The following is a 27,277-nucleotide window of genomic DNA, read 5'->3' on the forward strand; positions in this document are numbered from 1 at the left end:
CTCGCTCCTTCCCAGCAGTGTCCTTGCCCTCCAGCTCACCGCTTTGAGGAGAAGAAAAGCTCTTTCTCCATCCATGCAGAGGAGCTGCTCCAATTTTTAATTGGTTACAGACCACTTGCTCCCATACAGCCACAGGCACTACTCCAAATCTCAGCTCAGTCTCCTCACAGCACCCTGAGTCCCTCTCCCTTGCACACAGACTGGCTCAGCTGCCTTCTTCCAGTGCTACAGGTCTCCAAAACTTCAGCGCTGCCTTTTCCAACTGAGGATCATCTCCACCAACAAATGCTGTTGCGGAGAACCTAGTCAGGTGCTTTTTTACCGCTACCATTCAGCACTTTTTAAATTGCTGGCTAAGGCAGCAACATGAGTCTGGTATTTAGTGTTTTATTTGCATGATATGCACAGGTTCAGCCCCGCTTTGTTTCAGCTTTTCTTGTAGGTGGGTCCCACAGCGCCATTACTCATCCATGTTAGGAAATAATCAGAGGGCCATGGCAGTATTTAGCTTCTAAGGAAGCTGTGAACAAACGGGAGACAATATTCCAGCTGTAACCTCATGAGTGTCAAGCTCAAGGGGAGCTTCGTGCATCTTCGGCACAACTCTTCATCCAGCCTGATGTGACATTTGTGTTTTGCACAAGAGCGATACTGTTGACACATCTTTGCTTCTTGACGCATCGGAAGCCCCAGGTCACTCGTGCAGAGCCTCTTACTCCCACCCTATTTATGCAGCTCTGTGATGCAGTTAACACCTACCTTTAAAAAAAAAAAAAAAAAAAGGGCAATTTCCTTCCTCCAACCTGCCATGATTCTTCCCCAATCCCACTTCTACCTTCCCAAGCACTCAAGTGCTGCTCCCAGCTTGACACCGTCAGAAGCATGGGGGGCTCGCTCCCCCTTCTACCACCTCTGCCGCTAGCAGAAACACCAAATTGGACTTGATGCAAGACTAAACCCCCTGGACCCTCGAGTTAATTACGCTTCACAGAGTGGGATAATCACTGAAATTACTTGGAGGCATTTTTTTCTCTTGACCAGCACAGGCTGGATATTGCCTGTTACCTGCTAAGTTTGTCCCAAGGATTAGATAAGCATTTTTAGGGCGTAGTTCCCCAAACTCCTCTTTTTTTTTTTTTTTGCTACTTAGAGGCACTATTTTGCAGGAGACAGGATCAGAGCAACATCCTGCATGTCCTTGGTGTTCTTGAAATGCTGCTGTGGCTCCAAGACTCTTATCAATGAACTCCCCTGTATGGGAGCAGGAGTTTCCTATGGGCACCCACCCCGTGCTCCATAAGGCCAGGGCACCCGCAGCATCTTCTTTAGAAGTGATGTGAGCACGAGGAGTTTCTGTCTTCTCAGCTGTGTCTCTAAATATCTTTATCTCAAAAGCAAGTAAAGAATGATAACTACTATTATCTGACATCAGGGAGGCTGTTTACACAAACATGCTTGACTTTGCGAGCTGAGAGTGCTCGTAGGGGATGACAGCAGCTCTGCGGAGGGGCAGGCCCGTTGCCAAGGTGTTGCAACCAACACCCTCTGCACGATTGCACAGGCACCTTGGCAAGGATTAGGGACGCAGCTAGGCTGAAAGGGTGTCTGAGCACTAATGCACATTTTAGCTGGGAAAAGCCTTATCTGCAGCTTCGCTAATAGAAAGTCGGAAGTGCCATTCCAGAAGGGAAGACCATGTCCCCTCTCAGCAGTGAAATCTGTTCTTTCACCTTTACTTGTTCTGTTATTCGATGCAAATCAAACCCAACAGAAAAGTAGGTTTTGCTTGCTCATTTCTTTGTTCCCTCCCTTTCCTCTTCCTTCTCCCTCAACTCCTTTTCCTCATATTCTCTCCTTCACAAATAGTCAGAAAGCCAGGTCTGTTGAGAAATGTACTGCCTTGGTAGAAAATCTGCTCATCTACATTAGCAGAAAATCTTGCCACATCCGCTTGCAAACCAAGGAGAACTAAATGAAATGCCACTGGGATGCTCTGGCTACCTCAGTGTAACAAGGTTCAGATTAAGCTGCTTGTTTCACTTGCTGCATTGCCTGGTTTTAATCCAATTTGGTTGGGGACACATAAAGTAGCTGCTTTTCCACCCTCCAGGAAGCAGCAGGCACAGCCAGAGCCAAGCAAAGCCCTGGCAGGTCCTGCCTTGTGTGCACACACCAGGCCACACTCAATTCTTTGCTCACCCTTTTTTTAGTACTACCTTTTGTCACATGCAACATTTTTGATTGAATTTGTTGCGATCTCACCCCCAAGTCACTACACACTCACAGCTCAAACGCAAGGGTCAATGCTGCGGCAGTGAAGCTCCCGTGGTGCAGAGGGCAGGCACAGGCAGGGAGCTGGCTGCCTCCTGACCCTCCCCTGCCCAGGCTTCTACTCACTCTGCAGCTCACCACAGCCTGACACTGTCTCACTCTTCTTAGAGGCACAGGTGGAGGACAGCCCTTCTCCAGAAAGCATGGCTCCCTCTGACTCCAGCGTCCCCTTCCACACCAGCTGCCCCTGACACCGCACCTCCACAAGGAACCAGCTGGATTGTGCTCAGCGGCAGCGCAGCCCGCGTTTCCTGCTAAGGTGCCACCACAGCCAGCTCTGGCCAGTGCTGTCCCTCAGGCCTGGTTTTGCAAGAATTCACATTAGGAAAGATGCTGCCCTCCAACAGCCTGGAGAAAAAAAAAATAAATAAAGACACCTACAAAATGCCTATGCACAGGTAAGAGCAAGGCCCCGTCTGCAGGAGCCACAGCACTGCTCAGCTTTACCTATCACCTCATCAGATTTACTACAGGAATTGCCAAGGGGCTGCCCTGCTTCATGATAACAAAATCTTCCTGGAGACAGAGGCAGAAATAGCCACAGTGGCTTATTGCCTATAACACCAGTGAGACAGCTCAGCCTCTAACGACGGCTGCCCTGCATCGTGCAGAGAAACAATTTTTTTTTCTTTCCTTCCATCCCAGAATCTGCCCCTTTGACTCCAGAGATGAGCAAATATTTAATTAACACCTTTGACCTTTTATCAGCCCTTGATGCTGATGGCTTTCTGCACACAATTTAGGTGCTCTTTCCCAGAGCCTGCTGCAAATCTATGACTAGGACAGTGTTACACAGTTCTTCACATCTCAAATATTTGGAAATTTTCTGAAATTCTGGATTTAAAAAAAAACCCATGATAGGGGCATCTTCCATTAATTATTTTAATAGCATTTAAGTTTGTACCTCTTATTCCTGTAGGGTGGTATAAAGTAGAAAACATGTGCTACCTCAAAAATCAAAAGCTGAGAGGCCTTTGCATTCCTTTTCTTGTGCATGTTTAAAATTTTCCAAATGTCTTGTGGGAAGAAGGGGTTGGAGCTGGCTGAGCAGATGCCTCAAACTGGTTGACAAAAGCAGCTCATTGCACTACGCTGGCAGAGCACTGCCTGCTCCTTCTCATTTTAGCTGGCATCACCAGAGACCTTCTCAGTTATTCTTTTTACTAACCCTTTGTTTCTGATCGCTAAAATGCCAAAAAGTCTCACATCAGTGAGTTTATTTCCAGTTAAAAGGACGGCCCAGGTGCATGGCCTGACTTTGCTCAACCCTTTCCTTTCAGCTCACCTGTCAGAGCAGCATGGCTCAGCAAGGACTCTTCATTCACTACAAGCCTCCACTGCTTGTCTGAAGGCAAGGGTGACTTGGAAATACTGCAAAGCATGACAAACCTTAAACAAGCATCTCCATATGCAAGGCATGTTCACAAGATACGCAGTGTATATCACTGAGATGTATTTTTAAAGTACAGCAGCACCAGTTATATTTGATAACTAGAAACCTTTTATTTTTACAGTATATAAAAATATAGGAACAAATCTATACAGAAAAATATAAAGTTAAGCAGAGATCTTCACAATCTCATTTTTAAGGGGAAAGACAAACAGGCTTGCACAGGTGTGCAAGCCCCAGACTTCAGAAAATAAAACTGTTCTGGCAGTTTAAGTGGTTGCACACTCGATCCGAACAGGATGGATGCTGCTTACCACAGGCAGAGGCAGAGGTGTGCCAAGGGATACATTTCCAGCACAGGGAAACTTGTCTTGCAGCTTTCAACATCCTTGCAAGTTTGCTGTCATTAAACATAAAATGAAACCCAAGTCTTCTTTCATGATCTGGCCTGGAGGTAAACGTTCTCACCCCCCTCAGCACATTTATGGTAAGGGTGCTAACAGCCCACTGTACCTGGCGAGCAGCCATCCCCTGACCTGTGATCCCACCCCATCGACTCAGATTTACCTAAACCAGCGAGCCTGCAGCACATTTGCACACAAATACAACTGGAAGCTGTCTGTGACCAGCTGGTTAGCTGGCAACTTCGATTTAAAGAAGGCAAAGGTCAGTGAAAGCACGCTGATGAAATCCCTGAGTTTTCACCGGTTCCTCAAAGGGGAAGACCCACCCCCTCCCAAAAAAAAAGCAGCCAGCATTCTTTTCCAAGGTACTGTCTGTTCCTGCCTTTAAGGAAGGACACCATGGACTGCAGCAGTCAACAGTACAAGAATCATCTCCTCCTCTTTACCTGTACTTCTCCAGTTTCATTTTCCACAACCAAACTGTCCAAGTTTGCATGCGGGTGAAACAGGGAAGAGAGAAGGGGAAGGAAATGGGGGCAAAGAATAAGGAATTAGAGTGCAAATTATATGCTCATGGGAAAAAAAAAAAACCCACACAAAAGAAAAAGGTTCTCTGTAAGTTTGCCAAGCCTGTTCTCTCCATGGCCACAAACAGAGTCTGTCCACCAGGGAATAACTGCCGACTGACCCTAGACCTTCAAGAGAACATGGGAGTGTGTTCCCTAAAGCAGTGAACTTGCTTTTACACAGAGTATCAGCCAAGCAAGTGAAATACCAACATTGCCACCTTTTCATCACCCAGTAATCACAGCAGGACTCCACCAGAAATTGCCATGGGAGTCTCAAGTTCCTCTTATTTGGCTGATTTGTAAAAGAGATTTGCAAGTCCCTGTGCTGTAGTCACACTGGAAAGAAGTGCAGAAACACACGCTGGAGACAGTCCAAGAATTATTGCTGTGCTCAGGCAGCTTGTGGAGTTTGACTGAAGAAAGCTGACCAAAGAAGAAGTAAGGGCAGACCTAAAAAGGAAGGAGGGAATTGCTCCAGGTACCAGCACATCCCAGTTCCTGCCAGAAGAGTTCTGCAGCAGTTCCTGTCTCCTGTAAGCAGCATGTACAGGACAGCAGAGCCTGGGACGTAGTGGTTGTGAAGGGGTGATCAGCAGCATATTTGGAAAGCCTCTCTGTGGCAGGTGTGGGGACCACTCTCACTGCCACTTGTAGATCTTCACCATCTTCTCAGTCAGAGTGGCCAGGAGGTGGGTTTGGTTCACTTCCAAGGGGCAGATATCCAGCACAGGCAGGTCAGCCTGCAGCTTCTGCAGCAAGGAGCCACTGCCAGCATCCCAGAGCTGTGGGACAGACAAGGTCAAAGACTGCAGGATTCCCCCTCCCACCCAAAACAGAGCTTCCTCTCTCTAGAGAAAAGATTTTTCTCGAGTCACTTACAGGACCCTTTCTCTACTTTCACATGCTGCTCGGATGGTCTTTAACAGACTTCAAGCACAATGCCACCCTGACTGCCCTCTCCTCTGACTCATGAGCTCTCATGCAGCCTGTTGTCCATCCTCTGCATCCAAGCTCCTTTTTCATATAAACGGCAACCCTTCTCCTACTCTTCCCTATCATTCCTAAAGATCCTGCGTCCGTCCCTCACAGCAATTACCATGTTAGCTATATCACCAAGTCTGTGACACCACTTAACAATGCCCAGTTGTGCCAGAGTGCCCAATTGCATTCCTCCGGTGGACAACAGGGGCTCACTGCCTACGTTCCTTTCCGTGGATGTGGACCACAGGGCTTGGCTAACACCGAGTAGCCCAGCCTATCAGAAAGTTACAACTGCTTTAGCAAGTACAACAGATCGACCTGCACAAGGTAACGTGCATGACAAGACAATTCCCACCAAAACACACTGATGCTGTGACTGACAAGGCTTCTCTCCAGAATTGCAATAAAACCCTCCACCATGCTGAAAGGTATGAGAGATACCAGGGCAGAATTAGATGCTTCATCCCCAGCACACACAAAGACGCTGCCGTCCTCCTCCGGGCTCTGAAAAATGGCATTCTTGGTCAGCAACTTGCAGGTGGGCCCAGCACTGAAAGTCTGAACTGCGTTAGAAGAACACACCACATCTTCAGAGGCCTCTGTCAGTGGGCTGCAAGTCAGTTCCATCATCACACAACGCACACATGGGTTATTTTTACCTGCATGGCAGAAATAAAAAAGGTAACCTTTGGGAAATGTAGTTGCAGACAAGTTTGAACTGTCAGAATACAAGCAACACCACCCTGGAGCTGCCTCCTTTTGCCCCCACCCAGTTCTTATCTCTGTGTGATTGCTCACTGCGCTGGCAGGGCAGGTACTACATTTCTGCTGTGCCCTCAGCACCAAACTCAACAAACAGCAGGGCAGTGCGGCCACAAAAAGCGCAGAGCGGATGCACACCGTTACGTACTAGGCCTGTATGTTGCGAGGCAGTGCCGTGTGCGGATCTCTGCCTGAATATCGATGCATCCTCCGGGTTCCAGTGGCAGGTGATGAGGCCGGTAGGAGTTGCCAGCCTTCTGTTCCCAAAAGCATGCTCCTTCCAAGGTCCCAGCCAATATTCCACCATAAGGCAGTGACGCAGAGGCCATCCGGGGCAGGTAGGACAGCGATACCATGGGGCACCTGGAAGTGTGATTGGCAAGAGTCAGTGCTGCCAGCTGCAGCCATTGCTGGTGTTCTGCCTCACCACTCCAGAGCTCCTGTTTCTCAGCCACACTGCAAAGAAAAGGCCTAAGCAAGCTGCAAAAGGGCCCTTCAAGCAAGGAACCCCACTGGGTTTGTCAAGAATAAGTGAAATTCAACTTAACTACTGAGCCTTATGTTTTAAAGACGCATCAGACAGCACGCATCAGATGTGTGTAAATTTGATTCCCTGAGTAGAAGAGATGGAAGTACCGGCATCTCACACCTCTAATTTGTCCTTTCCAAATTAAATACTAAACCCAGCTCCAAAACAAATTCAGTTCTCCTGCTTCAGCTGCACCAGCGGGTCCATTTCTGACCGCTGTGTGCCTTAAGATGCAGGGGCCAGGCAATCGTACCAAGTTCTACGTGTACCATGCAACCTTACGAGAGACTTCTCACATCTGTGCTAAATTTTAATTTTAGAACAAGAGATTCACATAAACCAATTTAAACTATTACAAGTGCTGTGCGATTTATGGAAGCCACTATGTTTATGTGTATTAGTGAAACTGAGAGGAATAAAAAATCCTTATGCCATACCTGGACTTCTGAGGGACTAGTTCCTGGACATGAGAGTTTGTGTCTCTCAAGTCATATATCATGATAGAGCCATTGACTAATCCAGCGTAGATGTAGTTTGTATCATCAAGACACCAGCAGCAGCTCCAGACAGGACGGCCAGCATTGTATGTTTGCACCACAGTATTTGTTGCCAAGCTGCAGAAGAAAAGCAAAGTGTTGGCCCGTTGCACAAGCATCTACTGATGAGAAAATAGCATAATTAAGGTAAGCAAGTGTGTCTTTTTAAAGCCTTCAGACAGAAGCATCTCTCTTTAGACTGAATTCTGAATTAACTCTTCCTCTACTCCAGACATGAATCTGGAAAATGCAGACAGAATAATCACTTGGATATTGTCAAGTGATTTATAATTCTTCCAGTCCAATGCTTCGTTTTCCAGATTGATCTCTGGACACTAGAAAAGGAAATCTCAGAGCAGGGTCTCAGCTGCCTTACTGGAAAGAGAAAGCTAATTTACTTTTCTGGAAACAATTAGGAGAAAAGACTCTAGGGTAATTCCATAATATTGCATATTCCTGAGATCACAGGGCTCATCGCTTCAGATTACATATCTCATTAATTACTTCCCTCTTTTTACACAAGAGGAACAGTGCCTACACCCCAAAAGAATCCAATTTAAGCAAGAGTGAGACAGCGAGTGGGGTAGAGGCAGTTAAAAGCATATTTATAGTGTTAATTCTTTAGCAACTCAATTTGTGGAAGGGAGAAGAGGGGAGTACACCGAGGGGTGCGACCCAGAATAGATGAAGTTGGTGTCAGGTTAGAATGTATTTGCAAAGGGCAGCATTGTCAACACACGCTCAGCACATTGAGAGACGGAAGACTATCAAGCACGTATCAAAGGAACTCTGGATATCCTTTACTACACGTGGGTTTCTCCCTGGGGAAGGTGATTATGCTCAGAGAAGCAAGTAATTGCCCCCAAGTAAGTACAAGGGGAACAACCACAAAGGCAAACCTGGCTGGGGAAAACAGGGAGTTTGATATCAGCACAGTGACTGGTTCAAAACAACATAGTGCTATTTTAAACACTTGCAAGCCAGAACAGGAGACTTAAGGACACCTTGCATAATTCCTTTTGGTAGGACTATGAAATCAGTAGCAGAGATAACCAAAGGGGGATTCTCTCTTTTCAGAGGGAGACTGGAAGAAGCATGAAGATGCTGCTGAAGCATGCATTCAACTCCAAGACATTCTGGGATCAAGCACAAAGGCAAGGGGACCACAAGTTCCAATACAGCCATACAGGCAGAGAGAGGCAGATACAGGAGTCAAACGCCTGAGCAGAACTGTGATGAGAAGTGGCTCTCCACATTAAACCATGAAAAGAATATCAACCTGATTGGCTGACTTTAGCAGCAGACAAAGAGTTCTGTTTACTTTTGACTAGCCTAGCAAACATTCAACACAGTAACAGGAAAGCAACATTCTTTACGTTTTTGTTGCAGGATTAAATTCTCTTCATTGCTTCACTTGTGGGAAAGAATTGGGGCTAATCAGTCATACAGCAGACATCCTGCCTAACCCTACACTGACTGACAGATGTGCACAGAGATGTTAATACAGCTCACTAAGAATCAGCCATGAAAGTTTTGAAGCAGCTTAAGTCTGAAGAGCAGCAGAGTAGCAAGAAAACACACTCATAGGCTGTAAATTCTAACAGGACTGGACACATTTTTCTTTCAGCCTCTGCATAATTAGTCTCCAAGCTGCTGCTTTAAGTCTCCACTAGCTCTAGAGAACCTGTGTTCCTCTACCACGTGCTCAACAATGCTGTCTACACATCTCATATCCCAGATGAATTCCATGCTCCGCAAGAAGTTTAAAATCAGAGAAGTCAACATTAGGGCAGGGAAGAAAGCTCCCAACCTAGACACCCCTGTTTTCTGTTTATGCCATACAAGTTCCCATGCTTTGCATTTCCCTGCAGTAACAGAAGACCAAGTGGACAGTAAATTTCACATCTATACATTAGCTCTCAACACAACTTGGCCAATCCGTGGTGAATTACTTGTTTTCCACTGAGTTCTCCATGGGAAAAGTATCATAGACAGGTAGCCCCATAACATCTCCACCTAAAAGATCCAAAAGCACAAGCAAGTCTTTCCCTCTGTTAGTTCCCACATGCAGGAACAACATGCAGACTTGATCTCATCTTAGCAGCATCTTTGGGAAAGCGGAATAGCAAGTGCTGCAAGACATTTCAGGCGAGACAGAACAAAATCCAGCCCAGTCTCTTGCACATAGCAAAACTCCGCTGGGACAGGCTGCTCCTCCCAGCAGGGCTCACCTGGTAAGTTTGAGAGTGTTGTCCAGAGCGGCAGAGAGCAGCAAACCGTCTGCTCGACTGCCAAAAGCCAGTCCCCGAATCTGTTTACTGTGGATGGGGATGTACTGACTGCTCTTCAGGTTGGCCACGCTCATCATCTTAACACCACAACCTGTCACAGAAGGAGAAAGCAAGTTATCACAAAGCAGCACACATGTAGATTTAGCAATTCTATGTCAGAACTACAATGTCTGTACTGAAGCCTGTGGTGGGATGAACACGTAAAAGTTATTTGCTGTTCTGGATAAGAACTGCCACAAGTGGTGCTTCAGTTCAAATGGCAACAGGGCTAAATCCTTAAGGATCCCAGCCAGCAAGAGCAAACTCAGTATCAGTGTTACTATTCCTGTTACAAGAGCCTGCTGCTCTTCAGCCAGTTTCTTCAAAAGGCATCCTCGCCTAGATAAAAGACACACGCAGTAGGATTACATGGCTATTTAAGAGAACAAGTGTCACTGCAAAGAATGGTTACAGGTGAACTTAACCTGTGTGCTACAAGAATCACCACAAAGCCTCCATTCAGAGATTCCTTCCCCAGCTCCAAACAGCAGAAAAACAAGATCAGCTAAATGCAGAAAACAATTCCATAATGCCTCGATAAGGCGTATTAATCTCAACATCATTAACCAAATAAAGTAAGTTTCATCATTCAGAAAGCATTGAAGTGCTTTGCAAATGAACTCTCAGACTCCTAATGCTACATCTATTTCATTGAAAAGCAAGTTGGCACTGGTCCAGATGTCAGGTTACTTGCCCCTGGCCATAACAGCGAGACGAAAACCAGAGCTTCCCCATGACTTCTTGGCTTCCTATTTCCTCACTGGGAAACAGTGCCCCTATCATTCATATTAAAAGTTTCTTGTCTTTTTTTTTTTTTTTTTAAAGAGTATTGACTAATCAGTTGTATATGGATCAATCCACCTACAATTCAGGGAACAACATTTCTCATTCAAGCACTGGAAGCTTCTCTGCAGGCCCTAGCGCGCTGGCCCCTTGTTCTTTCACAGACCCACCTTTGCAAAGAGTACCAGATACACCTTTTACCTTCCTGTGGATGTGACACTTCAGCAGAAGAGCCAGAAGCCCTCTGCTAGGATTCTGCCAGAGAAGTGACGGGGGAAACAAGCTGCCTCGCTAGGTGGAAGCTACCAATGCAGGGGCCAGATGAACTACGGGAAGCCTTACAAGCATTCCCAGTTTATGAGGCACATGCAAAGGTCAAGCAGAGAAGCAAGCAGAAAACACATTTAACTTCCACCTATGACCCCCCAAATCTTGACTTGCTTAATTACCAGGAATAAAAGTAGACTGTGGAGAAGGCTGTGATACCACGAGACAACTCATCGAGTCGCAGTACGCCATTACTCTGCAGTTCCCAGTCTGAGACACCACAAAAACCTTTTCCAGGTGGTACTTGCGCTGGCTTTGGCTGGATGGGAGGCTGCCAGGGAGGCAGGTGCGGGAGCTGCTAGGTTGCTGAGAAGCACTGACATTGTGCTGGGCCACCAGAGCCTTCAGCTCCTGCAAAATAAAAAAAACCCCAAAGAGCTTTAATGCATAACTGGCAATGAACCTTTGTGCTATCTGTTCCAGATGCTCCAACTGTACTTGTTCTCAGATAAACAGGGAAAATATGGTCCCATTTCCACGCTGTTGCTGGATTTCCAAGTCCACTGACTATGACAAGGAGCAACAAAAGCATTCAAATGCTCTGCAAATTCTGGCAGAACGTACTCAGTCTGTTATTGTATGTATTAGACCCTGTGAAATGGAGAACTCTTGGGCGACACATAAAAGCCAATAACAATTATTACCAGATCAATGCTGTTTAGAAGTGCAGCTAAACCACAAAAGAAAGCCAATTAAAACCATTTTCCAGAATTTCCAGAATACCCCATAAAAAAAATAAAAGCCCCCGTTTCAACATAAAGGGCATTGCAGGAAATAAGTCAGTCTATTTAATGACAATGACTCTGTTCTTGTAAACCCTGGGCAGCAAATTCCAGGAACAACACAACTCTCAAGAGCTCCAGCCCTGTTTTCCATACCTCCTGCCCCCTCTGTCTCCACCTCCATGGATGAATACTCAAGGGTGCTCAGCAGAGACACAGACAAAGCACAGCTACCATGAGCAACAGTATCCCTAAAATTCCTCTTTCTACAGACATCACCAGGCGTGAAGCAGCTATGTGAGTCACGTCACTGGCACACATGAGTCAAGTAAAAATGGCCCCCCAAAAAGCATTGTGACCACCTTGTTGCAATCCAAGGGCAAAACCAGACAGTACAGAACCCCAGGGATATTACAGGGAGTGTATATATTAAGGAAATTGCTACTTGTTTTCTGTTGTCTGAGCAACATAGATTATACTTCAAATGCTATGTAATTTTTAAACAATTAAGGGCCACAAGAGTGATATTATGAATATATTAGTAGGCTGCAAGCTAGCTTCGATATTGAACCAACTACTACCACTTAACTCACGTCTCAGCAAAGGCAGCAGGTCTCAAACAGGCAAGATCAAAGATCAAGCTCTACATTAAGTTATCATCAAAACCTGTAACTTGTGGAAACTGCTCCAGAGGAGAGCAATTCTGATATTTTACAGCGGTCTGATCTGTTTTGCATCAAGCACACTGCAAAACCCACAAGGGAATTAAAAAAAAAAAGGTAAAGCTGAAGTCTCAAGATGATCTTATTGGAGCAAGCAAAGACAAAACAATTTGGGGAGGAAGAAGAGGTGTGGGGGTTGCCAGGATGGAAGCCATTGCTTCAGGCTTAGAGTAAACAGTCAGTGAAAACACAGGTAACTTAGAAGAAAGTGACTTTTAATCAAAAATTTAATAAACTCACTATTTCTAAAAGGCAGGAGGATACCACCACCACAGAGGATCAGAAGAGATGAAAATTATTTGTTGCTCTGAGAAGTTTACAAAACTCTCCTTGTCACCTGTGCCCAACATTGGATTTTTACACAAGTTATTAAAAACGAAACCAGGCAATTAAACACACAAGGACTATAAGTACAATGTTTACAGTTAAACACAATGGACAAACCCAGCAGAATCAGAAAGTCTTACTGGAGACACATTACCACGGTGATAAAGTTTCACTGCAGAACAAATTCCACTAACGAGTGCTCAGAACACTCTTTTGGTAATATAAGCCTATACCTTCCTTTAAGGTGGTTTGCAGAGTTTTCCTGATGCCTGGTGTTAATTAAGGGCCTCGAGGGCACACAGGTCTCTGCAGACACCAGGACTGCCTCCTCGATTTCAGCCTGATGAATGAACACAGTCACACAGGTTGGGGAGAGAAGAGGATACACAGCAGAAGTCTTCCTGAGGAGTATCAGAAGTTGGAGAGCACAATGAACAGGAAAGGCGTATCACCAGCTACAACAAATTCAGAACAGTTTTCTTTTCAGGTTAGTCTTGAAAGCTGATATGAAGCTTTAAAGACAATTATCAGATGACTGTCACTCTCCAGCTGTGCTCCCACAGAAGCTTCTTACAGAAGCTGTGCCTGCTGTCTTGCACTACACGGCCCCGGCCTCGCATTTAATGCAGAAACGCATGACCGTACAACCTCAAGGTGCGGCGCAGCACTACAAGCATTCCCCCTTCCACCTTCCTTTGGTTCAGGATCAAATTCAGTCAAACGGACACAGAGCATTTTTAACCATCTTCACTATAACAATACTTCACAGTAACAGCTGAACAAAAATATCAGCTTTTACTTCTTCTAGATCTTCCCCAGACATGAACTAGAGGTGAACACCAAGATCAAAAAAATGAAAGATTTTTATGCAATAAAACCATTAGCCTAAAATTTTTCTAATGGTGGTGGTGTTAGGTTCACAAATTTTTATTGCTATTTTGCCATCCAATTTTTATCTGGATGCTCTGAAAGTCCTATTTTAAAAAAAGCTTTACCAACACATTGGGCAATATAAACTGACCTGTGCAAGGCTCACAATTATACTTGCTTTCTCCTCCACAGCAGCATGCAATCTCCTGTCATTTCCCTGCCAGTCCTCCCTTTGCTGCTCCGCACACAAACAGAGCTACTGTTTCCCACTTGCAAAAAATAATTTCCTACTCCAGCTGACAAGCCATATTAACGCCAGAAGCCAGAGATGGCTTGTTTATCATTAGCTAACTTTTGCTGAAAATTTGGGCAGCCTCAGGAGGCGTACTGCAGTACCTCACACCTGATTCCCAAGTTCTTTGTGCTCACAGAGGAAAAACTTTAGGCAGAAGTCAGGCTTCAGTAGCACTGCTTCCAAAATGCAAGTCTGAACCTGCCACGCAGTGTGCAGCACATAGCTCAGCGTAGCACATGCTGCAGGTCCACGGACAGAAACAACACTGTTGAGAGCTTTCTGCTAGGGTTTTAGTTAGCTACCTACCCTCCCTCCCTGCAGCTTCAAGTTCCTTTCCTCATATCTTTTCATATAGCTAAAGATTTAAAACTATCCCTTTTCTAGCCTCAATCATCTTAAATACTTCAATACCAAAGTACAATGGACAAGGGTGTTTATGAACAAGAGCAGGGAAAAATGCATACAAACCTAAAAAAGGTCATAACTAGTGATGAGGCACAGCTCTCGAGCATGTTAGGAGCAAAAAAGGTTCATGGAATGACTTTTGGGGGGAAACTGACAACATTTGCTTTCTGTAAGACTTAAAACACCAAGGTTTGTATGCAACCAAGTAACATCATCACTGTTCCAGTAAAGTTCTATGCAACTGAACTCTGCCATACCAAAGGTCCCTCTGAGCGTACGGACACTTCACACAGTTCTTTTTGTAATCCCACCACACTTTGTTTTCTAGATTGATTTACAGCTTTGTTTGCCAGTTACACAAGTCTTCTTGTGCCAACAGTAACATTGCTTGCTGAAAGGACCAGAGCAACAGACTCGAGATGTAACAAGGCAAGTTCAGATTAGATGTTAGGGAACGGGAAAAAAAATTTCTCAGTGAGGATGGTAAGAGAGTGGCATGCCCAGGGAGGACGTGTGATCCGCTTGCACACACTCAACACCTGGCCTGACAGTGCCCTGAGCAACCTAACCTAACACTGAAGTTACCCAACAAGGGTTGGGCTGGAAACCTCCTTCCAGCCTCATCGATTCTATGCATGTAGTTGCTTTACTAGACGGCCACTTGTAAGACAAGGAACTCATAAGGTATATGCTTACAATATAACCAAACAATAAGAGACTTATTCCAGACTTCCTGCTGATTTTCTGCTCCCCAGCAAATTGGTTTACTTTCAGTTTATTCACAGTATAAACAAGCACCTTAAAATCGCTTCCAGCATTCACATTAACCACTACAGGACAGTGATGAATGCAGTATAAGTACTTAAACAGAGCTTAAAGAACACAGGGTACTTAATCTTTGTAACATGCAACTTCAATTCAGTTAGACTGGACTCTCTATCATTTAACACCAAAATAAGTGCAGGAGGACATTATGGACCTGCAGTTTTATCTTATTCACATTTTTCTTAAGCCAAAGCTTGAAGTGAACTAATTTTCTTATTAGGTCTGATCAGCATACAGCTTCATGCAGGAATTTAGGCAAGCAATTTATAAAGCCTTCTCTTACATCACACAGTAAGACTTCAGCAAAGAGGATGTTGCTTAATGTACAGACGTGAATAGCCAAGGCTATAAAAAAAACATCCAGAAGTAGAGAAAGCATAAAATTGAGTTACTAGACAGTGAGAGATTAGATATTATCTACTTCATACAACAAAAAATGTAGCAAACTGGCTATGAAACAGGCTCTTGGAAAAGCCCTGGTGGAACATGCCAGATAATTCACAGTTGGAAACACCAGTAGAGTCCTAAATTTCCAGGAATCCTGCAAAAGCAGCTGTGATGGGTTACAAAATACCGCAGTATTGCATAAGCCAGAAAATAAGCAGTTGTTTAGCAACCGGTCATTTATTTTCAGTAATTTGTACTCTAAGGAGACAGAGGTGCCTCCCAGCAGCTGTTCGGTCCATGCATACAGCCTACCCTATTGACAGGCCAGGTCTCAAGGTACCAGAAGGCACTTAAGTAGAATGTTGACTGACCTTCACAAAAAAAATTAGGGATTTTTATTGTTTTATTTTGGTTTTGCAAATAGCCATACCTCTTCACAAACTACTTCTCAAAGGCTCTTGACTAACTAGTGATAACATGTCCCATTACAGGTTTACTATTGAGATTTTCAAAGCTTATTTTGATGCAGTGAAGTGAAAGATGAGGAGAATAAGTTTGGTGCTTTATTTACCAGGCCTTTCCAGGCACCACACAACCTGAGGAGGAACCTGCAATATCAGCAGCCAAAAAACTCTACTGCTAAGCTGTACTTGCAACTTCAATTAAGTCTTAGAAGCACCAAAAAAAAAAAAGGTGTTACGTAGTATACATGAATACACCAACCTGGGATGTTTAGGATACTCCTGATGATTCACCAATTGAGTCTGCTGCTTATCAAATCTGGAAGCCTGTCTTCTCTCCTCCAAGGGAACACGCAAACAACAGTTTGAACAGAAAGGGAATCCTCTCTCTATTAGCAGCATGAGACTCACCTGAACTTGCTTGCGGAGTTTGCTGCATTCATCTGTCAAAACCTGCAACTGCAGACGGCTCTGTGCAGATTCCAGCTCTGCCTGTCTCCGCAACATTTGCTCCTTTTCTAAAGAGCTGGAGGAACAAGAGAAAAGCAACCCTTAGGACTAGATGTTATCTAGGATGCTTCTCTGGGCTGTCAACTTCTATCCTCAGGCTTCATCCCGACACAAGTCCTGTTCAGGTCAGTTCGAAAGTAACAGAAAATCTGGTACCACACTCATCCAGTACATCCACCTTGAGATCGTCTTGGTTATGCAATTGTACTGAATGACTCACTCAAGTATTCTTCCATAGAAGCAACAGACTTTTTCCTCACCCCCTCCAAATGTACTAATTAAATAGAGAAGAGCGCAAGAGAAACTAGTTTTTTTCCTAAAGAACCAGCTTAGCAAATCCTATATAGCATCCAGGTCCACATAATATACCATGTCAGTTACACAGTGAGATCTTCAAGCTTATTTCTATTACCAGTAACTCATTTTGTATTTCAGGCCCATGTAGAAGCCTTACTTACTACCTCACCTTGAGACTAAGAGTACATTTAGCAGCAGCAGTTTTGATACTTCCATTTCTCTTTCATAGAAGCTTTAGACAGGAAGGCATAGTTAAAGAGGGGAAGAAACACCAGTATTCCTTAAAATTATCTGTACATTCAGTCTATAATGTTGACCACTGCATTCTGCACTTCAAAAGCTGCAATATTCCAGTTATTTCAGTAGTTCATGTGCAGGGAAATCTAGCTTGCCTAAGTACCTTCTAAACATACAGACCTAGCCTTGCATGTTCACAAAGCACAGAATTCTGTCATTTCCCTAGAGCATCATCACTTTTTTTTTGTTGTTGCAGAAGAAATGGGAGAAGTGCTGTATTTAACCATCACCAACACATTCTTCGCACAGATGCCCAGAACCTGAAGGCTGGCTTCTTTGAATGTTAAGAACAAACCCCATGATCTTACACCTAATTCAAGGCTATATCCAAACAATATCAATGCATGCATCAGCGTTCACATTTGTCCTCCACTGGTGGCTGCGTGCCACAGAGCAGCCACTGCCAACAACCTCACTGGACTGCCAGGCAGTCTTTGCTGTCTCCCTCTCAACAGCAACATGAGGCAGAGGACAAGTGGGGAAGGGCTGCAGCAAGACTCTGAGACCCAAGCAGTAGTTAGACAGCTACCTCTCCATGAGAGGTAACAAGATTTAAACACCCAAATGCCTTCTGCGCTTTTGAAAAACAAACAAAAAAGTCTTATTCATTGTTTGTTTTGCTGTGTTAATCCAGGAAGAGAAGTGTGACCCTTCTAAGGTACAGCTCAAACACCATCAGGCAGTGGCAATCTGGACAAAAGAGATTTTTCCCTTTGTGATTGTTACTCCTCAATAATTCCTGATTAATAATTACCAGGATAGTGAGGTTTCTGTTGAAAGAATGCATTGAAGGAACACCAGTATAGAGACAGGTGAAGATGACCCAAATTAAATTCTATTCACTACAAGATTCATGAGAACTCAGATATCTGCAGCCTTTTAATTTTAGAATAGTATCTGTGACAGCATCTTACTGAAAAAAAATTAGTCCCCAGTTTCATACCTGCATTTTTTTTTTAAAAAAAATTCTACATTTAAGTTGGAGGGGGAAGTAGAGTCATAGCAATGCTTGCTGACCTTTTGTAAAGCTACATGAAGAGTTTGACAAAGCAAGATGGAAAGTGATTCACATTAGAGATTACTGTTTAACGCACACAGAAAAAGATAGCAGAAAAGGTCAGCTATTCACCCCCCTTGCATTTCTAACTATGCCTTGCTTTCCTCATCTAATGATGAATTAATAATATACGGCTTTTTGGCAACAGCTCTGCATGTTCTCCCATGACGACTTTTCAGGATAGAGCCCAAGACAGCTTTTGCTATTTCAGTGCCACAAAGCGCAAACTCAAGAATTCTGTTCCCAAAGAAAATTCTCCTCCCATGTACGACATGTGCAACCCAGCAAGGCCTTGGTTTGTTAAGCCAGCCACACTTATGCTAATCCCCCCAAGAGAACGCACAAATTGCTTTACACAATACAGGAACTTAAAGCAAGAAGTAGAAGTCAATCTGCAGCTTTCAATGGCGTGCAATCAGTGAGGTCACATCTTTACATGGAGACTGCGTACCTTTTCATGCGTTCCTGTTCACTGGTATCCAACGCTTTCAGAGTGCGAGCATACAGGATCACAATGTCAGAACGTTTTGCTTTCTTGTTGCACTGAAATAAAAGACAAGTTCAGTTCATCGACATGAATTTAACTATGCAAACTATGCATCCCTACAAGTTGCTAGGTATCATTTTGAAAAATCCTTATAGCTTTGAAGGGAGGGGTTGTCTACTTGCAAACAAATACACACATTAACACAGCACGTTTGCAAGACACTTCCTCACACAGACAACAGAGCTCTGTTGGGGTTACAACAACGATTTAGGTCGTGTGTCCTATTGCACCTTTACTAACACACCTCCTTGCTTCCCACTGAATTTATTCTACTAAAGCACCATTGATGCAGCATGGTCAAGCAAGTTCCAGGGACCAAAAAAAAAAAAAGTGGGAGAAAGATCTAAACCAAAATACCAGCCCAGCCTCTATTTTAAAAACATCAAGACTGGCTGCTGGGCCAACAGACAAGGATTTAGGAACACCTGAGTATACTCTCAACTCTGTTATTTACCCACTATTTTCCTGTAATCAAGTCCTATAGGCCCAAATCCATAAAAGCATTCCAGTGTCAGTATGAAACAGTGACATCCCACCAATTTCAGTGATACACAAGGAGTCAGGTATTTCAATAATTTTGTGGCTGTGAATGTTTAGTACTTACATTCACCTTAAAAAGAAGAGATAATACCTCCCCGAGTTGGGACTTGGAAGACATTATGGCATCTGCAAGCTCACTATTTTACAAATACACTTTGTTGATCAGAAAAGGGGACATGAATACTCGCATCAAGTAGCCTCCACTGAACATTAAATTACGATGTGCACTTAAAACGCAAACTTCTGTATTATTTAGCAGCACAAATCTATCATGGGCAACAGTTTCAGACCAGACAACTCCCCTCCTTTCATACAGAGCTGCCTTGCAGAGCAGTAAGTGGCTAAGACAGCTTTCCTGGCAGCCAGCAGCTGTCACTGGCAGGATCAGGAATGCTGCAATTTCACAGTAGCTTGCACTCAAGCCACTTAGTACACAGAGCACTACGCACAGCAACTTTGTGCTATTCAGTCAGAGAACACCCAGTCGCAAAGGACAGTGACTGAAAATGAAAAGATGACTTAGCTTCAAGGTGCTCTCCAGAGCAAGTTCTCCGAGGAAATTTTCAGTAATTACATCACCGGAAGAAAAAGAGGGAGCAAGCACCCCTTACAAGTTGTTAGGGTCCAAGAAGAAAGCAGTCACAAAATTCCAAAGAGCAAAGATGCCAGGAAGGTCTCTGAAAATTCTGTCTGGGCCTGGAGTAGGTGAAGAAATGCTTACACAGAATTGACAGGGATAAGGAAAATAAGGTTTGGGCCTTTGCTATGGCAACAGTGATTCTTTAGGTTTAATCACAGCACACATCAACAGGAAGTTTCTTGTTGAGATGAGGAACCCTGCACAAAGTCAAGCAAGATTATGGAAGCTCTCAAAATGACAAAGCCAAAGAAATCCCGGGCTTCCAGCCACCGACTTGGAAAGCAGCAGAACTGAATCCTATTTACAAGGTACTCATTGACCTATTTTTTGACAACATTCCTTTCTGAAGAAAAGGAATAAGGAATGGAAGCACATCACAGAAGTGTAGACCTAATCAAAAGAGATCAATATTACCCATGGAAACAAAACCAAAGACAGCACCTTAAAAAGCAGATCTACCACTTGCAAGTGGACATTAAAGGATGTTACTTGTTACTCAGTTCGGTCTTTGCGAGCTACCTGAACAACCTGATCTGCTTAAAAGCTGCAAAAGCAGATGCAGTTCAAAACAGAAGATTAACTGACTGAAAAGTGTTCTCAAACAGATTTCTTGTGCAATAATATATTCTTTATGCTCAGTTAACTGCTTCTAGGAACCTGCCTGCCATTCTCACACTCCAGGACCACAGTGCAGTGTACTGAAGCCAATTTTGGGTTTAGCACTTGAACTCTCACACTTCTGAGTCCGCTACTCACAAATGCTCTACTTCAGGGAGAAAATCCAGGTCAGAATTCTCCTTTTAAAGCAGTGCTGGTTGTTCCTGGCCTAGTTACATGAAAATAACGGTGATTTTTGTTATTTCTGACAGCAGGCAAAGCTGGATTCTTCATGCAGCAAGCAGCTGTAATGGTTATGGTGATCATGCCTGCAGCAAAAGTTACCCGATAGCAAGTCCTTTCCAGTGCACATAAACGTCCATTTTACCTGGGGGCACTTCCCTGCTTGTCCCTTGAGCCACCTTTCAATGCAGGTGTAACCAAATAGGTGTCCACACCGCAACGCTGAGAGCCGGTGGTCCCCAGCATTGGTCCACTGCTCAAAGCAGATGGCACAGGTGTCCCCTTCCTCCTCATCCAGTGGCGCAACAGGAACTGACGGTTCCAGTTTCTTTAGTGGAGTCCTCTAGGATTAAAAATTAAAAACAATTATTTTTTTTTTTAGACAAATGCAGCATTGACCATATTTAATCTGTCTCCAGAAGCATTTAGGTCACCTTACTTGCTTTTGCTGGACTTCAGCCTCTTCATCTTCATGACTTCCATGTTCTGCAGAAGCTTGAGATAAAGCTTGAGGTGGCTCTGCTTGGACCTGGCTGGAAACTAAAGTAAACATCGCTTGAGTGAATTGATACAGAACTTGGGGAAAAGGAGTTCTCCACAACTTGATCTGAAAGTGTTGGGGCATAAGGTAAGCAGGGCAACAGGTTACATACAAAGCTTCAGATCAGTGTCCTGGATACTGAAGACCAGGCAGTCTGTATGAAAGCCCTTCTGTTCACCAATGGTAGTGCTGAAAAACTTCATGCTTTCTTTTATAGAAGGATTTCAGCATATTCAGTGAAAAAGGAGGGGTCTTTTCAAGACAGCAGTGGTTATCAGGATTTTCTGACCTGCTGAAAACAAATATATCTGCGTACAGGTCTATAGCTCAGCTGATTTAAGGATAGAACCCTGCATCATTATGCCCGGAGAAAGACAGACACCACTATGAAGAAGCTGTTTTGCCAAGCAATCTAAGCATGCATATTTCATGTGCCAAGAAAGCATTTACCGTATGCTATCTGTCCATTCACCCCGACTTCAGCAGTTTTCCAGCTGGTAGTTATCCGAACTATCAATTCTGCTGGGCCATATGTTTTTGTGGTGGGCCTCTGTTAGCCCTTCTGTTGAAGCATGGGCACACAGAAATGCTATGTTTGGATTACCACCACTAGTATACTAAAAAAAGGAGCAGAAATCACTGTCTCTCCCCTATCTCCTGACAAAACTGAAGAACTATTAGTCACGCTTAGTATTCAAGGCAGATATTCTCAGTCCAGGAGAAAGGTACCACCTAACCCTGGCTAATGTCAGTAAAGTTTTCAGCCTCTGTGGTTCTGGGCTGAACAGGAACCAGTGGCTTACATAAGCAAAAAAGACAAGGGAGTTCCAGAAAACCCAACACAGAGCATATGTTCACACAGTATTAGACAGCACTTAACAGCTTGAGCTCCTGTCACGTGTTAAGACCAGCTCAGAGCAAGCAGAATAAATCTTTTCAAGAGACACCTCATAGATGTACCTTCAAAAAAGGTGTCAAGGTGGGCTGGCCAATCAAAAACAAAACAAAGGGCAGAGAGTGAAGCATAAGGATATTCCTTAGAGACTGAAGTAAAAAAACCAAACCTTGTTCTCATATTCTCTGGGCATAAATACCCTTGACTAGCAAGTTAACTATTTGTCACTCTTACATAAATTGCATATGTTTATCACAAACAATGTCACTGACATGCGTGGCAGCCTGTAAACATGTGTCTGGATAAAGGATTGAGAGCCAGAAAAAGCTGAGGAAATATAAAAAAAAAGCCCAGCGTCTTCAGCACTTCTGTCTCCTCAGCTAAGTGTCACAAGAAGTTACACGAATGAAAAGAAAACTCTAAACTGAAGCAGACTGAAATCACAAATCATTAAAAAAAAAAATACTGAATCGGATCCTTCTGAGAACTGAAAGCACTGCTGATCTCCAAGGCACGACTTAATGTCTTCAGCAATACTCCTTGATAACATACATCAGCAGAAGTGTAGTAAGTAATATAATCTCTAAACTTGAAGTTATTCTGAACATTTCCAGGATTACTTATAAGCTGCAAATAGCAAAAAGACTTTATTTAACATTACAGTAGCAATCACCCATTGCTGCTGCTGCTCTTAGGACCTGCTTGCCAGACAGCCTTGCAGTAGCAACCTGCTCCTGTCAGCTGTGGGCATAATGATCTCTTAGCACTGTCTGTTGTGAAGCTCAGAAGGATTTCCCCACTGAGTTTCTGAAATCAGTCTCTACACAGCTCAAATACAGCACAAACCTCCTGGGCTAGCTGCTGGAGGGGTCTCCTGGGCTGACTGTAACAGCGGCGCTGCAGCCTCCACTGCTTCCTCCTCCTCAGCAGAAGTGCTGCTGTCAGAGTCACTCACTTCTATGATTCTGTCTGAGCTGTGTTCCTGGTTGTCCCTCACAATCTGTGAGGGCTCCAGATGTGGAACTGGTCCTGTAGCTGGCTCTTGGGTCCTGCGGAGTTGAAAGTAACTGTCCAATGCTGCCCTAAGTCCAGAAAAGCAAGAAATAAAAGCCAGTTATTTCAGGTAAGCTAAAGGCTCAGCATGTTTCTCCATGCTCATTTGCGGCACAATTCCTAGGCTCTGACTGCAATAGGAAGGTATCAAAGCGATCAGAACAGACCTTGTCTGGTGGAGGGGCAATCCCATGCAATTGCCCACTTTATGAACAATAAGCAGTATCACACAGCAACCATTCATTTTGCTCAGCTCAAAGAAAATCTCCTTCTCCTTGCATCAATGATATTGTCTTCTTTTTGGGTGGTGGTGGGTTTAGAGAAAAGAAAAGCAAAGACAATACAAGTATTGTTCACTAATAGCCTAAGGAACTCCTAAAATCTTAACTCAGACCTGGTTCCCAAAGCCACTGTTAACATTAGATGCACGAGGCTTGTATCAGAACCTCATTCCATTGACTACTTTGTGCTTAGTCTTTCTACCTCCCCTCTTCTTTTCTACCGGAACTTTATCCCTGGAGAGAAACATCTTCCCCTCTCCCCCCATTAGTTCAGCTAATCATCTCAATTATCCTTCAGATTCAAAAGAGAAGTTTGTCAGGTTGCCTTCTAGCCCGGAGAATTCCTGTGGCCTCCCCAGGCAATCCAAAGGCAAACAGTTCAGTTATGTTCAACCATCTGGGAGTAGAGGAGTTCTTGATCCCACTAAATTTAAAGGCAATGCTCCAACTAATTATAATTTTACCCTTGGCATTTACAAAATCTACAAAGATGACACAAAACACAAACAATCCAGAAATGAGTATTTCTTTCTGGCTGGAGAGCATCACCCTTTAAACCCATCACAAATAATATTAAACATAGAATTTTTACTTTCTTTGCCTGGAGGTAACAACAAAAAAACCACCTTCAGAAAGATACTGATTTGCTTGTTTGTGAAAGTTTCTGCAGCAATTGTCACCAGAAAATGCAATCAGGCAATCCCCAAATTGACATGCAAAACAGAGCACAAGCTCCACTGAGCTAAATGCTGGCCAGAACTGCTGAGAATCAGCAGTGCTGCAGGGAGCACCAACAGGAATCCGGCAGAGCAGAGGGAATGGCACAGCAGAAGCTCTGCAAGCAAGATGGAAAGCGTAGAAGGGCTCAGGAGTCAACGCCACCACTGCCAGCATAAGAAACGAGGGGATTCGCTTAACAGGAGCACAGATGTTGCCAGAAGAGACAAGTGATGTGCCATTATCAAGCTTAAAAGGTAGGGTGAGCTGCCCATAATTTGGCCACAACCTGGGATGAGCTGGGTTCTATAAGCCAGGAAGCAAGGCAGTTTTAAACTGAAGCCAGACTTGATAACGAGCGCAGTTCAGACCCAATTTCATTTCTCCTTTACCTGGCACTGACTGCCCTCTGGGAACCACCCATTCTCTGTTGCCGGCGAGCTCTCCTCACTTGCGGACGCTGCGTGACCTGTGTCAGAGGCAACAGCCGATACGGATCGAACGTGCCCTGTAGCCTTTGCAGTGCATTCAGAGCCGCAGCAGGACCCAACTGCAGGTCAGGCTCAGCAGCTGCTTCTCTCGCTGTACCAGCACTGGGTATGACAACAGCGTCATCAGCAGGAAGAACTGTAACACTGCTGCCTCCTCCTTCCCCGAGCACCCGAGCAGAGGACAACAGCGCTGCATGACCAGAGGGCTCTGTGGGAAGCGTCCTGAGGTTCTCTACAGAGTAACCGGCCACTGGTTGGAGATCAACTTCCATCTCTTCTTGAGCCATTTCTGAAAAGAATTGATGAAAACAAGTATTTATTTGCAAGTGTGCACCCTACTTCTACAGCCTGATGGTGGCAAGAATCAGGTGCAGCAGTCAACGACTACAAAACCTGTTAGAATCCAGACTTGAGAGAAAATTTGTCCTTTTGCAGCAGAGCTAAACTGTCTCAAGTTGGTAACATGTACATGAGCTGGCATAGCAGACAGCACCCGCCCAGAGCCCCGGACTCAAAGCCTTTAGCTCAACAGCAGCTAGCACCAAAGGTACATTGCAAAACCAACTTCAGTAAGCCTTTGGATGAATATGGGAAGTGAAGGATTTCTTGCTGGCATCATTTACTTGCCATTAAATTCATGTGGAACTTTTAGAACAGAGTTTGGAAATACTCTAGAGTTTCTCCGTGGTGAGCAGCACTGCACCATCACCCACAAATACGGCCAGAAACAAGCTCGACAACGCAGCCCTTTGTCCGTTGCATTGCTCTCAGGGTTTATTTTCAAGTTTCTTGGAATAAAATTCCATTAGGGTAATGGGATCACTGCGACCCTTCCCCATAGTTCACTTAACAGGCCTTTCAGGTACTTTATTTTCACCAACACCATGCAAACCCAGAAAGGGTATCACAGCAGAACCCACAGCCCAGACATTACAGGTTGCAGGTTACCTACAACATCAGCATTTGTGGATCCATATTCAACCTGAGACTAGACAAGCATTGAGTTTGCAGTAAAATCTCATGTATTATTTAAGGATGGTTGCCCTGCAAATGTCTTTGGAATAAAGATTTCCAGTTACCTCCTAAACAGAAGTGCTACCTTAGGTTTTGAAGAAAACCAGAAGACAACAGCCTGTGGGCTGCTAATTATTATGCAGCTGTCAGCCACCTAATTAGAGCACTTTAGTCACCCTGTTCTACAGGCAGCCTTACAAAAAAGTTCAAAATTATCTCATTAATTGAATAAATAGGCATGCAAAAAAAAAAGAAAAGGCCTTTTTTAAAGAGGGTGTGTGGATTAAATTCTGCCAGCTGCTGAAGGTCATCCACAGTCCCAAAAAATCAAAAAATACTTCGGCAACCATAAACCTGAAAGGCTTTGGGAACTATAGACCTTTAGGATTACTTAAGAGCCCAAAGCACACACCAAAGCTTATTAGGCTAGATGCTGTGCAAACAGAGCAAAGGCTGCTTTTAGTACAAAGAATAACCAGAAAATGCACACAAGAATTACGAGAGGGGGATGTACTAATGCTCACATATTTTTATAGATCTTTCAAGAAATTTAACTTAGGAATAAATCTTAAATTATTATCCTAATTACCAATTCAGCCTACATTTAGCCAAAAATAGATGTTAAATGTCACCTCACACCAGAACAGTCATACAGTCAATATGATAATATTCAATGATCAAGTACTGCTTCTCTAGCACTAAACTCACGTTCATGACAAAACTGCCACCTATAAGCATTAACAGACCCTTTATTTTCCCCATAGATTAACTGTGAGACTTAAAAATACTACATACATTCACCATCATGGGTTAACTAACCCTGCATATTTCTCAGTTTTTTTAAAAAAAGAGTGGCATTTTCACCATTAAATCTTGGAGTCTTCCTGAAAGGACCAAAGGCAGGTTCTTCCTCCAGCTAGTCAGCTGCCCACTGGAAGAGCCTGCAGATGGAAGGCCTCCATGAACAAGCGTCTTGGGCCCACGCGAGAAAAAAGTGCTGCCAGCCGACACAGCGTGAGCGGCAGCGCAACTGGCAGCTTCGCAGAGGCCTCTGCAGCACTAACCAGAAGGCTGAAGCACAGCTTCCCCTTGCGGAGGGCCTCCTCCTGGGCAAACCCAAGCCCCGCTCTACATCTCCAGGAGTTATTAGGCTGCACCTGCTTTAACATAAAGTTGACCAAAACCACCCAAACACGACCCAAAACTAAGCACACGCTCCACAAGCACGGGTTTATTTCTGCTTTTTTACAGGGCTCGCTTATTTTAACTCAGAACCAGTCACAGAAACGGCGCGGGAGGGGAACGTTTCTCCTCAGACAGCCCGAAGCACTCGGGACGCCATTCCCGACCTCGCCGCGGGCGCCTAATAGCCCCTCAGGCCGGGCCCGCCATCGCCCAGGCCTCCCGCCGCCCGACCCCCGAGAGGCCAGGCCGTGGCGGGACCCCGCACACCTCCCTGGCGGCCAAGGCCGAATCGCGCCCGCTGTGCCCGGGGGACACCAGGCCGGGCCGGGCCGGGCCGGGGGAACCGATGCCACCACCACCCCCGCTCACCTGACAGAGGCCCCAACCGCCCCGCTCGAGCTCCGCGCCGCCCCACC

General features: G+C 44.5%; 1 protein-coding gene across 1 annotated transcript; it reads right to left on the bottom strand.

Moving 5' to 3' along the window:
• Positions 1–3,915: 3,915 nt before the first annotated feature.
• On the bottom strand, positions 3,916–27,261 carry RFWD3 (ring finger and WD repeat domain 3). Its single transcript, XM_086468965.1, has 13 exons — positions 27,231–27,261; positions 24,564–24,951; positions 22,967–23,202; positions 21,124–21,224; positions 20,830–21,027; positions 18,569–18,660; positions 16,368–16,482; positions 11,065–11,293; positions 9,734–9,884; positions 7,404–7,580; positions 6,586–6,800; positions 6,117–6,334; positions 3,916–5,476 (listed from the first exon to the last, which is right to left on the bottom strand). Exons 2-13 carry the CDS (start codon positions 24,947–24,949, stop codon positions 5,333–5,335), a joined length of 2,262 nt encoding a protein of 753 aa, XP_086325091.1. The 5' UTR covers positions 24,950–24,951; positions 27,231–27,261; the 3' UTR covers positions 3,916–5,332.
• Between the last annotated feature and the right edge of the window lie 16 nt (positions 27,262–27,277).

Source organism: Leptosomus discolor, chromosome 8, assembly GCF_034619465.1.
Source record: "Leptosomus discolor isolate bLepDis1 chromosome 8, bLepDis1.hap2, whole genome shotgun sequence".
Classification (NCBI taxonomy): domain Eukaryota; kingdom Metazoa; phylum Chordata; class Aves; order Leptosomiformes; family Leptosomidae; genus Leptosomus; species Leptosomus discolor.